The sequence below is a fragment of the Mytilus edulis genome, unplaced genomic scaffold (genome assembly GCF_963676685.1).
Source record: "Mytilus edulis unplaced genomic scaffold, xbMytEdul2.2 SCAFFOLD_170, whole genome shotgun sequence".
NCBI lineage: Eukaryota > Metazoa > Mollusca > Bivalvia > Mytilida > Mytilidae > Mytilus > Mytilus edulis.
The window spans coordinates 17,318-33,485 of NW_027267803.1; the positions used below are offsets into that span (position 1 = coordinate 17,318).

The 16,168-nt window shown below is 31.0% G+C and overlaps 1 protein-coding gene across 1 annotated transcript; it reads left to right on the forward strand.

Moving 5' to 3' along the window:
• The first annotated feature begins 14 nt into the window (after positions 1–14).
• On the forward strand, positions 15–15,571 carry LOC139506035 (large ribosomal subunit protein mL39-like). Its single transcript, XM_071295324.1, has 9 exons — positions 15–167; positions 4,738–4,932; positions 5,869–6,008; positions 7,248–7,347; positions 8,524–8,585; positions 9,170–9,430; positions 11,005–11,079; positions 12,087–12,134; positions 15,194–15,571. The coding sequence occupies exons 1-9, from the start codon at positions 110–112 to the stop codon at positions 15,275–15,277; spliced, it is 1,023 nt and encodes a 340-aa protein (XP_071151425.1). The 5' UTR covers positions 15–109; the 3' UTR covers positions 15,278–15,571.
• The last annotated feature ends 597 nt before the right edge of the window (positions 15,572–16,168 follow it).

Sequence of the window (16,168 nt, forward strand, 5' to 3'; positions counted from 1 at the left end):
GAGAAGATAATATTTCACAGTCGCCTATGCGCTTTTTTATAATCAATGTGACAAAGAAAATCGAAGTAAAATATTAACATTGATCGATAACAGATTGTCTACCCTGAAAATGCATGCACGAAAATTAACCTGTCTGTGTTTTAGGAACTTTCCTCTGGCTCATAAAAGTAATATATTTCAATATGTACAAGGGGGAAATGCAGTTGAATCTTCGTAACACCGTTCACAGTTTTTTTTAATGATTTTAATACTTTTATAAATTAAAAATGCTCAAACAGAAATTCATGTGACATTTATTCAACCTTTTCAGATTGGACATGATCCGCCAAATGAAGAACATATCCCCAATAACTAATTATCCTTGAAATAAGGACAGGGTTGTCTAATTTTTACCTGAGGTTTCATGGCTAGATAATACCACAATAAGTCGGTTACCGTTACATTACTAGTTTAATAGATAGATAAAAAACATTTTGAAGTTTATTTTGACACAGAATAGCTAAGACATTATTATATAGCTGTCAAATTTACACATCTTATAAAGAAATTCATTCAGAGAGTAAAATACATATATCTTATGATCCTGTGTATACATGGTATAGGTGTTGGCAGAAAACAAGTTTTAAACAAAAAGTGATACATTGTTTGTTTACCATCTTTTTTCATTTAATAATCCAAAGTTTTAGTCTATTGAAAAAATGTTATTGCTCTATTTACAATCACATTGCTAAATGAACATCCATTGTGGACATGATACCAATAGTGATATAAAGATGAATATTTGCAATATAAATTTATGTACATATATCATGAATATTGTAAAAAAAAAAATAGAATAACAAATTTATACAAAAATGTTTTTGAAAAATAATGTTCAAATGCAAGGGTTTCAGACAAGAATATATTTTCTTAATCTAAATCATCTCTTCCTTATATTCCTTATTGGAACTCTTCATTTATATATAAATTCAAGATAAACACAGTAGCCATAAGGGTATTGATTCTTCAAACTAAACATTTCCTGCATCTAGACAATTTTAATTTGTGGTGTTTGAAATTAAAGAAAAATACTGTTGTTTTAAGCAGTCTTCCAAAATAAATTTATGTTAATTAATTATAATTAGAGGGTTGTTGTTATAGTAACTAAACTTAGGCACCTGTTAGCCAATTAGTTAATTATATGCTCAGGTAATCAAATCAGATCTAATTATAATTAATTAAAATTACCTGTTAATTTGAATATCAAACAATAATAGTCCCAGAAATAATTAATAAGACATTTTGATATATATATAAATTTGTTTATTAAAGTGTCACATATTGATTGCCATAAAACATATACAACAATTATAATATTTACACATAAAACAATCAATATCCAGCCATAAATACTGACTTATGAGACACTAACATTATAAAACTTTATACAATTACTGATCAATATAGTTAAAACAACTAAACATTACTCATTAAAATTGTTTCTTATACTTATAAAATTTTCCTATATCGTAGTTCTTATACTTGTAAAATTTTCTTATATCAAAGTTTTTAAAAACAAATTAAAAATCTGAATATATAATAATTTCTTGACTATGATTAAAATTGACGTAAACAATGTAATATAAAGCTTAAAAATTATTGCCTGTATTAAAATTTTCTACTGGTAAAAATATTTACGTTGAGGAACAGTTGTAAATTCTGATTAAAATAAATTTGTTATGAAAATAATTTTCTTCGAATAAAAAACTTATGTAACATTTTACACAAATAGTGTTGGATACTTGAACAGTTCATGATTTGTATAAATTTATCGTCCATATCAAGATTGCTAAAGTGATCAATATATTTGGAGCATTCGGAAAATAAATTGTACCGTAAGTCACTATAAAGTTCACATTCAAGAAGGAAGTGTTTTTCATTTTCTACATAACCAGGGTTACAAAACACACAGAGTCTTTCTTCTATCGGAATAGGCGGCCTGGAGTACCTGCCGATCTCGTAGGCAAGGGGTAGTGCACCGGACCGAAACAGAGCCATAGTTCGTCTTTCCGGCCTGGCCATATTTAGGCAAACATACGGTTCAGTTTTTACATTGTTTTTAAACAGTCTATATGTGCGTAATTTATTACCATTTTGTATATTGCGCCTATCATTGAAAAGTTCTCTGTGCCACTCTGTATTGTCGAGTTCTACCAATTTTTCAATAACAGTTTTCATAACAGTTTTTATGGAATAAGACAAGTCATACACAATATCTCTAATGTTTAAACTATTTACAATTTTGTCAACTTCAAAAGCCCAGCCCTTTTTCTTCCTAGATGTCCATTTCAATATTTTATATGATGTTCTAGTTTGTTCGGTGCGAAGAAGTCTACACAATAGCCTACAGTAATGTATTCGTTGTTTTGTGTGACAAGATGTCCATCCCATATCACCGCGAGTAGCTACATTCGAGGTCAGTTTTCCAACGGAGAGAAAATATTTGCAGGCTCTGTTTTGTACAGCTGAAATAGCACTAAACGATTTAGTGCCCCAAATGCCACTACCGTATAGTAATATCGGTTCCACCGTAGCTGTATAAAGTTTAGTGTACACCTTATGAGTCATTCCTCCTGCTAATACCACTTTTGTCATTAAACTTCCTAGAGCACGACTGGCTGTATATATCTATAAAAGATTGCAATATTATTACTCGTTAAGCACAATTTAAATACATGTAGCAAAATAAACCATACAAACTGATTATGTGTTATGGGTATTGCTCATTATTAAAGGCCATACAGTCATGACAGTGACCTAAAGTAGCATATTTACCTGACGAAATCGGGATATAGGTATTTAGTCAGATCTTATGTTCACATGTACGTGTGATTTGTTAACAAACCGGTATTGATCATGTGTTGATAAAAATAAACAAAGTCAAACAAATGTCAAAATGTTCAGGACTTAATTAAAAAATCTGTATTTGGATAAGATGATGCAAGCATACAATTTGTATTGAGTCTTACACTTTGAGGAGCAAATAATCTTTAACTACTTTATTATTATTGTGTAAAAACGTTAATTATGAGCTATGAAAGTCAAGTGGCTAGAGCATTTTTCTGAGTAAGTTTTAAAAAATTTCAAAGAAATAGTTTTTACAGTGGGTTAGCTTTCATTAGTCTTCACTATCCTATAGATTAACAACTTTTGGTTATATTTATAATTTAGAATCTTCATCATGTTCATTGAAGGTGGAGCACGAATGCACAGTTAATTAATTATATTGATGTGCCATTTAATTTGTATGCAAGAGTGACATTCCTTTGTTTTATGTGCCGATTCGAAAAAAAGTTATGCGAGTATTGTCTCCCTTTAACAGGTTCATTATTTTATAATTAAGTATAGGTTTCTGATTTAATTTTGAATAATTACAAAATGTATCAATTCAATATATTTCAGTTTTTGTTATTGGTGTATCAAAGACATTGATGTACCAATATAATTTCTTAAATTTGAAACGTTTAAAATGATTACATACCAATATAAAGAGCCGTTCATCATTTTTGAAAAAGACTATAAATGAAAGCTGATTGATTTATCTCCCCTTCATGATAGATTGATTGGAAAAGTAACCAGAGTTATCTAATATTAATCACAGAGAGGGACTAGCAAGCAATTTTTAATTGTAGCTTATTTAACGTTTAAACAATTTTCCACTATAAAAGAATGTTACTTTATACAAATATAAGGACTTTGTTAGCTAAATCTACAAATTTTATTAGATATTATGAATTTTTATTACAATAGATTAACATGCTTCCTATAGTCATGATAGTTGTCCACTTCTATTATCATGATTATGTCAATTGGTCTTGTCATAGACAGTTACTGTATACCATATCTTCTTATTTATATTTTTTCAATAAATATCATTAATTTCATAAACCTGATTATGCATAAGGTATGCAAAAGGAACAAAGTATTGATCATTTCCAACATCTACTCATGTATTATGCCAAACAATTTTTTAATAAGCATTGTTTTAAAAAGTCAGAATTTCTTTCCTACATGTATAGACTCAATGTAAAAAAAAATCCCTTTTTGGCAAAACAAGAATGTAATAGGAAACAAACATATTATTTTATTTGGCCTCCCAAGAAATTAATCTGACTATATAGCTATGTGTTAAAAAACCATGAAAATTTCAATTTACCAGTAATTGCCACTTTTGCAACTATTGTAAATATACTGCTGATTTATAATTATTCATGGGGAAGTAATTTTCATAGAACCTGGGAAAATGTGAATGAAATTTAAATGTTCAGCAAGTCATGAATCACAGATTCAAGTATCCATGAAAACACTCTTTCCTTAATTTAAAATGAATCCACATGTACATGATGTACAGTATTTTCTACTCTAAATAAATATCTTTATTTCCTCCAATAATGAAGAGCATTAGTTAGATCGATAAGTTAAAGTAAAGTTGGAAGATAGGACAGTATATTTACATACAATATATCAAAATTAACAAATATACAAACGTATAGAATGCGTAACAAGAGAATAAAATTAAATGTTTATCAGCCTAAGAAAGTAGCAATGTTCACACAGTCATGACAGTAGAATCTTTTACACAACTAATTGTCTAATATGTAGAAATTGTTCTATTTATCCAATTCAAGTCGCACACATGTACATCCAGTATATGTTTATCATGTTTATTATATCATTGTTATTTTCTATTTTTAACAGGATTCTTTTCTACAAGAAAACTGTCAAATGCTGAAGTCAGAAGAAAAAGAAATGATTTATTTGAAGCAGAAAAACAGAGACAGTTATCATTATATGAACGAATTGAAAAAGTGGAAGTGCAATATACTGGTTTGCCTGAATCATGTACACTAATCATGAACAAAGGGATATCTACTCCATATAACTGTGCTATGCGTGAGTATCTATCTGATTAATCATATCAAAATAATAACACAAGTGCATTTTAATTTACATGTTACATGTATTACCAATTATTACAATTAATGTTGCATGTGAATATATTGCATCCTAGACCCTACAGATTTGTTTTGATGACAGGCTCTTAAAGGAGTAGGTCCAGTAAGACCCCTTTTTGGCTCCAAAATATAGCAGTTTTACAAAATTGAAAATATGTGGTCAAGGGGAGTTAATTCTTTTTTGTCTTTGTTTTAAAATAGATAAATTTCTCATTAAACAGATATAATTTCTTTTAAACATGTTTTATGACATTACAGAGTTTTGTGTCAAGTTTGCTTTTTTAACCTGTCCACAGGCACAATGAATGATCCATCTTTGTCTAGTTAAGTTTTAATCTTTATTTGAAAAAAGCTATTAAATCTGAAATATTTTCATTGGATTGCTTTTGGCCAGGTTGGACAAAGTCCAAATCCAGCTTAAAGAAGGGTGATGTTGGGTAGATGGGCTGCCAGAGGAAAATTGGTACCTTAATTCTGTTATCAACTCATACAGTTTTCAACCCAGATAACTTCATAGGAAGATTGCTTTTTTGTTAAACTTGTACACCTGCTTTAATGAGCTGGGAATGTTATTATTCAGATATGAAGTATAGATAACTTCATTTTTCATATAAAAATTTTCAAGATAATATTGGAAATTGACAGCTGACATGGCTGAAGTAAATCTGGAATTTGATATGTACAATTACCTTATTGTTAACTACTAAAAAATGAACTGCTATTGTTAATTTATTTTGAACACTTGAAAACAGATTGGTAAGAAATCACATAAACTCCAACAGTGTTATGGTATTTGATTCATACATAGAAGATGGTATTTTTCCAATCCAAACACAAGATTTCTTGTAAAAAAATACTTTGTTCCCGTTTTTAGACATGACAGAACACATTGGAAACCAAGCCGTCTTAGCATTAGTGAACGGAAAACTCTGGGATATGCATCGACCATTAATGGAAGACTGTCAGCTATCATTCTTACATTTTAGAGATGAAGATCCAAGAATGGTCAATAAGGTTAGTAAATGATTGAAAATAAACCAAGACAAAATTTGCCATTATTTGGAATTGAATGTTTTAAAATGGAAGGATATTGTATATCAATCCGTGACACCAAATCAAAATATAGATGCCCACACAATAAAAATTTGAGAAAAAAGAAAGTGCAATTTAGAGCAAACATTTTCACCTCTCTACAAATCAAAGCCAGCTCCTAGCACTAGTTTGAGGGAAAATAAGGGGAAATCATTGCCAGATGTCAATCAATACGTGAAGGTTTAAAGTTAAGAAAGAAAAAATTAACATTCATTTCATATAAATCATGGTAAAATGTCAAATACCTTTTTTTCCAAAATCTGTAATAAGTATGCTTCTTAAGATATAAAAAAAAATAAAAGATATATATATGGTATGATTGCCAATGATAAACCTCCCGAGACCAAATGATGTAGAAGTTCCCAACTATAGGTGTCATACCACCAATTAAAAGTCCCTATCTGTTCAACCAAATTTTACAATTTTCACAGCTTTCTAAATATTTTACCTTAAGCTTAACGTCATAGAAACCAGGTATATCCTGAATCGTACATGTGTCAACTTTCTACATGCCAATTTTCAACAGATGTTTAAAATCATATAAAAAAGAAAAGGTCTTTCGAATAGAGGTACCACTAAAAATAACCCCTGGTTTTCTGGAAATCTTAAATTAGTATACTATGGAGTGCATTAATCCTCAATTTTGAATGCAAACTCATAAACAAGTAAATTTTAGCTCAAAATGGTCTTAATATATTTCTCTTTCACCAAAAGTTTCATTTCTGCCAATTTTTTGGTTAGTTTAAGTAAACAATGACATCAAATGCACTATTTTTTGTCCGAGAAGGCCTACTTTCACATACGTTCTAAATTTGAGGGAGTAATTGGTGGTATGACACCTAAATTAAAATAAAAGAAAATGGTATGATTGCCAATGAGAAACCTCCAGAGACCAAATGATGTAGAAGTTCCCAACTATAGGTCACCGTACCACCTTCCCAACTATAGGTCACCGTACCACCTTCAATATACTCAATTGTAATATAGCCTGTATGGAATGTTTAGACAAATGTAAAACAGTACTTCGGTAATACTTCTTCAAGTTAAGTTAAAAAAAAAATAATCATGTGGGATTAGTATGGTTTTCATTTTCTCTACATAAAAAAGTCATATTTTATTAAAACAATACTTTATTTGATACACCTTATTTTTATTATATAGGCGTTTTGGAGATCCTGTTCTATGATACTAGGAGGAGTATTAGAAACAGCATTTAAGGAGGAATTCTATATTCAGCTTTGCAGTTTTCCTAAACCTGATGGTATAAAATGTTAAAATAGTTATTATCATAACATTGTAACGACAATTAAGGAATGACTGTAATATTTTTTCTGTCTATGAAGAAATAACATAAAAAATGTGGTGCACACTGAATAACGCGCGTAGCGGGATATTTAACAGTGTGCACCACATTTTTTATGTTATTTCGAATAGACAGAAAAAAAATTACAGTCATTTCTTATAATTTAATTCCATTTTAAACCGTAGAAAACCATGAAAAAACGTTGATGACGTCACGGTCACATGACTAAATTATGTCTATGGGCTGATAACAAAATAACGTCAGCCAATCAGAAGACGCGTTGCATCCAAAATTAAATTATATCTGTGTGGATGATAACTTTGCGGATATATTATTTGATAAAAGAACCTTAAGAAGTAAAAGTTTACTGAATAGATCTAATGTTTTCAGGTTTTACACAATTAAAGTGAATTGTAACACTAATTGAGTTCTGTAATGACCATTAGATATCAAATTTTCCAATTTCATTAAATCTGAGGTTTTCTGAACCCTGCATATGTTTGGATTGGAAAATCTATTGTGGTGGAATCTTTTTATCTAAATAGTATAATTCAAATCTCATGCACAGTCAATTTGATACTAAGCCTGTTTGACATTTTTATCACAAGCACATGTATAAGTGATGACGATGTTTAAAATTAAGCAACACAGAATCTGTAAGAAAAACATTAAACTTATTTATTTAGACAGGCTTTTCCACATAATTAATAATCAAGACAGTATTAGACTTTCATTAGATCTGAGAATATGTTTTAATGTATCATACTTACTATTTATTGCATTTTTATTTCCTTTACACTTTTTATTTGTAGACAAAGCTATAAGTTCAATTTCTACATGCTCTACAAATAGCTCTTCTGTCATGTCTGTTGATTTTCTTTTAATATTTTTCCAAAATTTATTTATCTGTAAAAATTATTTTTAATGAATAATTTTTAATTTTCATATATTTACATTTTTGTTGTATTTTTTTTTTTACATTTTTTGAATTTGTTTCTTTTGAAACATTGACACATTATATGCATTGTAAAGGGCTTAGCGTAATTGTTTATTTTAGATAAGCCCTATATATACATGAAATAAGCACTGTAAATAATAATAATAATAACTTAAAACTATGTTTTTATTTTTCAGTACGTAGTGGCAGTTTTGTATATGATGTAGATTTAGATATGCCAGATTGGTCACCTTCATCAGTAAGTATATGTAACTTACATTGAGGTAAAAACTGTAATGTATACATTTTATTTCATATTTAATTCAAGATATTTTGGACAGGCATATATTGCCATTAGCTTGATTTGTCAATCTTTAAATCCAAAATTATGCATTAATGAATTTTGAAAAATACAAGACGAGATAAAAATTATTAATTTAACCTTTGGTGTTGAAGCAATGCAGATTAAAATTTGTATGAAACAAAAGTTTATCGAACATAACCTGAGGATTGGCTTAGAAAAATTCTGATGGTTGCTTCTTTTCAAGATTTAGTTACTAAGGCTTTGTATTGAAATATGGTAATTTTGATATTAAACATTGGTTATTGTTTCAGTAAAAGAGTACAAAATGGGTGTATATATAACATGTATAAAACTTTAAAAAAGACAAACATGCAGTTCTTCCAATTAGAATACTCCTGGTTTATATACACGTAAGATCACATTTTACTTGATTTAGCTTATTATTTATTTTTAGTTTTGATTGTTAATATGTTTCACTAAACATACAAATAAACATTATGCATGCATGTACATATTGTGTGCTTTCTTTGTAATTACAGGTTGAGTTACGTTGTATTAGTCAGATTGGTTCAAGGTTAAAAGAAAAAGATTGTAAATTTGAAAGACTTGATATGACAATAGAGAAAGCAGAGGAAATGTTTATGGACAATAAATTTAAGTTACAACAGATACCATCCATAGCCTCAAAATCTGAGTCATCAAATCATGTGACAGTTTACAGAGCTGGAGAGCATATAGATATCAGCCGAGGGCCTATGATTTCTACAACAGCCTTAATAAATAGATTTGATATTACAGCAGTAAGTTTTATGACCATTCATGATTTTATGCACATGCATATTAAAATTAGATAACATTTCAAGGAGTTGATGAGGTATAAATATATTCTCCTCTTAGGATTTTACAGTCCTAATGGTAAATCCTTGCTAAAGTGGCACAATCATTTGTCTGTGTGGGATGTATAAATTGCCCTATTCATATGCACACTCAAATTATTCAGAAAAAAATTAGACTTGAGATTGCACAAATGTTGTCCATAGTATGCAAGGGAATTTTAGTTAACTGGTACCATTTTAAACATGTACCAATGTCAACATGTACGACCTAAAATAAAGTCGTAAGATAGTACAATTACAAATTCATACCAACTTAATTAGATGCACATGAATAAATATGACGTCTTAATTAAATGATGAACATGTCTTTTAGAAAACAACTGAGTTAATTAGAAGAGTAAGTTTAATATGTCACTTATTGTTCTCATTTACAATCAAAACAATGTGAATAGAAAAAGTTGATGAATTAAATTATGTCAGACTTAAAAAAAAAAGGAAGATTAAAAGACAAAATCAAACATGAAAAAATAGAGCATGAACCAATTTGCGCCAATTGCAGTTTTGAAAAGGTATTAATTGCACCACTCTCTTTTATTTTGATGATATTAATTGCGCCAATAAATGAAATGAAATTGCGCAACATTTACCTGTAAATATTTTTTACCTATAACATACCTATACATGTTTTACTGAATGTAGGACAGAAATTCACAGAATATTTGATGATATTGGTGTTGTTATAAACAAAGATGATGAATTTGTTTTGTGTAAAGATCCCGAAAGTGGGATAAATTTATTAGGATGCGAGGCTAATTTAAAATTTCTGTGTACAATGTCAGAGGAATTTTTTGCTGATTGTACATGTACCTATAAATGTTGTCCTAAATATTTCAAACAACTTATAAAATAAATAAAATTGGCGCAATTAGATGATTATTTTATTGGCGCAAATGATACCTCTAGTTTAGAAAATTAGGTGGCGCAAAAGAAGCATTGGCGAAATTAAGTTGTGGCGCAAATGAGTTACAGTTTGGCGCCAATTGATATCGCCCAAAAAATACAAGGCAAAATTCATGTTCCATAATTAGAATGTTAAATTAAAAAATTCAATTGATAAAAAAAATGGAATTATTTTATGGTAAATAATTTAATTTCAATAAACAAATAAATTCAGGACAAATCTAAATAAAGAATCAAATTAGATAAACTGCATAGGTATGACTTCTGTCAAATTTCTACAAACTTTCCACTGTTGTTGGAATCCTTGTTTAATGTATATTGATAAATGCAAAATGTGTGATGAAATATGCATTGGAACATAAAAACTATGACTTTAAATATTTGATAATTTTTTTAGTATGCAGCATTTACGAAAATCTTAATAAAAAATATTGCAGTTATGTCATTACAAAAAAAAAGCATTAAAAAACTTTTTTATTTACAGTATTCTATAATTTTGTTTCACAACATTTTTACACACATATTTGCCTCAACATAAAATTTAAAGATTTTTTAAAAAGTTTACATTTTGATTACAGGTACACAAGTTAGACACTAGTTTATCAAATACTATGTTCAGAGTACAGGGCATAGGTATGCCTACACAGCTTCAGGTAAATACTTTTTATAGAATTTATATCAAACCATATGATTGTCTTTATAGGTATATTTGTTGTGTTTGCAATGATGATGTCCTATTGACATTATGTTTTAAGTTGCCGCTGTGCTCGATTTATGTACCTTCTTATAATAATCCCCATTTTTAGATATAACCTGTGTTGTGAAGCAACTAATAGCTGCCCTCCACAAATTAAAGATTACCTAGAAAAAAAGGGTTGCTGTCCCTTTGTTGTATACTGTAAATTCAGAAAAAAGTAAAATCACAAAAAATACTGAACTTAGAGGAAAATCAATTTGGAAAGGCCATAATCACATGGCAAAAAATCAAATAACAAAACGCATTAAAAATGAATGGACAAGAACTGTCATATTCCTGACTTGGTACAGGCATTTTCATATGTAGAAAATGGTGGATTAAACCTGGTTTTATAGCCCTAACCCTCTCACTTTGATGACAGTCTCATCAATTTCAGAAATTATTGCGATGGGTATATTATTGCTCAAATGGGACAGACTTATAATCGCATTAATTTATTCTTGCATTTTGAAATTTTTTATATGAATTTAGCAAGATTTTTCTCAATATCACAAAAACAACAATTGCAGATAAGTCAAAAATGACAAAATTACAATAATAAATGCAGGCATTATTTCTGAATTTACAGTATTCCACATCTCCTTTGATTGATGAACAAAATGTATCTCTTTACAGCCAGATCGGCCAGTCAAAATGTTGAAAACTTCGGTTTAGATATGAAGTTCACACACTACTATGTTTCGTATATATGTATTATAAAAGCAAACTTGAAAGGTAAGAAATAACCATTTGAACCCATGGCATGATATATAAGGACCAAATTGAACTGTCAAAACAAAGAAACAGATCTTGTGATATTTGAAAAATACCCTATGATACCAATTTCTGTGTGTACAACATGTTTTGAAATTTAAAGTTGACATCCCACTCTGTTGTGACCATATTGTTTTGTTTTTTTAACAGTTACACTACTGGACATATGAACAGTTGGTGAATAGAAGTAAAAATTTGGTGAGTAGAAATATCAATTTGTCAATTGTTTATGATAAAGTATTGGATTTTCTTATGCTCTTTCTGCTCATTACTTTACAGTGGATTTTCTTCCTGTTTTTTATTGCATAAAGTGTTAAAAACTACATGTTTATTCTTCTAAGGTAAATATTGCATTTATGCACGGAAAACCCTTATTTAGCTTATTGTAAATTCAGAAATTTGCGAAAAATGTGACAGGTGTATAATGCCAATAAATTTAAAATTGCATTTTGATTATTTTTATATGAATTAAACAGAATTTTTTTCAATATCCCTAAAAGTGAAAATTGCGTTATAGTCTAACATGACAAAATTGAAATAATAAATGCACACAATAGTTTCTGAATTTACAGAAAATGGTAATTATCAATTTTCTAGGATTATCACTGTTTTTAGGATAGAAAAAAAAACAAGTGCATGAAGCACAACATTCAATACATTTTATCCATGAACAATTCAAGATATCTATTAATGAAATATATATTCATATATTAAAGTTACTAAATTATGCTAGTTTGCTTTTAAAAACAATGTGCATGGTGCCTGAATCTTATATATTTTCTATATTAAAGTAATATTTAAAATTTGAGTTATCTCCCTTTGTCCATCATTGGAAAATATCTCCATTTTTTAGCTCACCTGGCCCGAAGGGCCAAGTGAGCTTTTCTTACCACTTGGCGTCCGTCGTCCGTCGTCGTCGTCCGTCGTCGTCGTTAACTTTTTACATTTTAAACTTCTTCTAGAGAACCACTGAATGGAATGAAACCAAACATGGCATGAATGTTCCTTATGAGGTGCTGACCAAGTGTTGTTACTTTGTAGCCGATCCATCATCCAAGATGGCCGCCAGCGGGGGGACTTAGTTTAACATAGGACCCTATGGGAAATGCATACAAATGACTTCTTTTAGAGAACCACTGAATGGAATGAAATCAAACATGGCATGAATGTTCCTAATGTGGTGCTGACCAAGTGTTGTTACTTTGTAGCGGATCCATTATCCAAGATGGCCGCCAGCGGGGGACTTAGTTTAACATAGGACCCTATGGGAAATGCATACAAATGACTTCTTTTAGAGAACCACTGAATGGAATAAAACCAAACATGGCATGAATGTTCCTTATGAGGTGCCGACCAAGTGTTGTTACTATGTAGCTGATCCATCATCCAAGATGGCCGCCAGCGGGGGACTTAGTTTAACATAGGACCCTATGGGAAATGCATACAAATGACTTCTTTTAGAGAACCACTGTATGGAATGAAATCAAACATGGCATGAATGTTCCTAATGTGGTGCTGACCAAGTGTTGTTACTTTGTAGCCGATCCATTATCCAAGATGGCCGCCAGAGGGGGACTTAGTTTAACATAGGACCCTATGGTAAATGCATACAAATGACTTCTTTTAGAGAACCACTGAATGGAATGAAACCAAACATGGCATGAATGTTCCTTATGAGGTGCTGACCAAGTGCTGTTACTTTGTAGCCGATCCATTATCCAAGATGGCCGCCAGTGGGGGAGTTAGTTTAACATAGGACCCTATGGGAAATGCATACAAATGACTTCTTTTAGAGAACCACTGAATGGAATGAAACCAAACATGGCATGAATGTTCCTTATGAGGTGCCGACCAAGTGTTGTTACTTTGTAGCTGATCCATCATCCAAGATGGCCGCCAGAGGGGGACTTAGTTTAACATAGGACCCTATGGTAAATGCATACAAATGACTTCTTTTAGAGAACCACTGAATGGAATGAAACCAAACATGGGATGAATGTTCCTTATGAGGTGCTGACCAAGTGCTGTTACTTTGTAGCCGATCCATTATCCAAGATGGCCGCCAGTGGGGGAGTTAGTTTAACATAGGACCCTATGGGAAATGCATACAAATGACTTCTTTTAGAGAACCACTGAATGGAATAAAACCAAACAAGGCATGAATGTTCCTTATGAGGTGCTGACCAAGTGTTGTTACTTTGTAGCTGATCCATTATCCAAGATGGCAGCCAGCGGGGGACTTAGTTTAACATAGGACCCTATGGGAAATGCATACAAATGACTTCTTTTTGAGAACCACTGAATGGAATGAAACCAAACATGGCATGAATGTTCCTTATGAGGTGCTGACCAAGTGTTGTTACTATGTAGCTGATCCATCATCCAAGATGGCCACCAGCGGGGGACTTAGTTTAACATAGGACCCTATGGGAAATGCATACAAATGACTTCTTTTAGAGAACCACTGAGTGGAATGAAATCAAACATGGCATGAATGTTCCTAATGTGGTGCTGACCAAGTGTTGTTACTTTGTAGCCCATCCATCATCCAAGATGGCCGCCAGCGGGGGACTTAGTTTAACATAGGACCCTATGGGAAATGCATACAAATGACTTCTTTTAGAGAACCACTGAATGGAATGAAATCAAACATGGCATGAATGTTCCTAATGTGGTGCTGACCAAGTGTTGTTACTTTGTAGCCGATCCATTATCCAAGATGGCAGCCAGCGGGGGACTTAGTTTAACATAGGACTCTATGGGAAATGCATACAAATGACTTCTGTTAGAGAACCACTGAATGGAATGAAACCAAACATGGCATGAATGTTCCTTATGAGGTGCTGACCAAGTGTTGTTACTTTGTAGCCGATCAAGATGGCCGCCAGTGGGGGACTTTTGAATGAAATTAAACATAGCCTGAATGTTCCTTTCCGTATGAGGTTGTGTTGTCACTTTTAGCCAAATTTATATTTTTTTATATGATTTCAAAAACCCAAGTAGAATCAGGTGAGCGATACAGGCTCTTGAGAGCCTCTAGTTAATTAATATGCTTAATACATGAAATGTTATGCCGTGTTTAATACTTTAATAGTTCCCACTACACATTGAATGCATCTTAACCCATCAGTACTTTGAATTAATATGAAAAGGAAAAATTAACCTCTTCATTGTATTTGAAGTTTCTCTCTAGAAGTAAAGAAAACAAACAATAAATAAATTCTCAGCTGTTGCATTTGATATTATTTTTTTTACAGAACCCTGCACTCATACCAGGAACAGAACCACAAACAGATACCCTAGAATCAACAGAACCATCAAAGCAACAAGCTGTAGATTAAATAAAGTGAACCACATAGAGCAGTCAGTTCTACTTTGTGATCAATTGATAAATGGACATATAATTTGTATAGCCATGAAAGATGAAAAACTTTACGACCAGCTAGTATTTGAAATCATGTGAAAACAACATTACATATACAGGAATTAATCTAGCAAGCTTTTTTCTGTATTTCCTAGTTATTTAGTTGCTCAGGGCTAAGGAAAAGATTATGATGTAACAAATTTAGACAGGATTGTGATACAGTTTTATGTTATGGAATTTATTAGTGAATTAAATTTTCTATGACAACCAATATTGTATTTTATACTCCAGATCAAATCATATTTAACAAGCTAAATATAAATCATATCATAAAGACATATTGTAACCAACTGTAGCCTTTTGGTCAAATTCATCATATCAATTTTTTTTCTTGCCTTGACAGAGTAAAAAAGTGAGACATAGCTATAGATATGCTGTTTCCAGCTTCAGCGACGTCGTCAACAATGTATTAGTTTGTGATTAGGTCTAGTTTATGGTGAACCACAAGTGGAAGGGCAGTCATATTCTGTATATAGTTGTATAAGCATTGGCAGATCTCATTTCCATGGAGATTATTTGGCCCTGGCCCCTCAGTCATGGTCTATTGAGTTTGAAAAGTTTGCTTAGTTCATATGTTTTAGTTTGTGATTAGATCAGTTTAAAATAAACTGCTAATGTTAAGTCAATCATATTTAGTATGCAAATTCATTGGTACATTGTACTTGCACATTAACAAAAGTTAATGTTTGTTTAAAGCCTAAAAGGGAACGACTTATGATAAGTCAATGGTATTTGTAATGCAGTTGTATGAACATTGGCACACCTCATTTCCATGGAGATTGTTCAGCTATATATTTGTTCCTTCAGT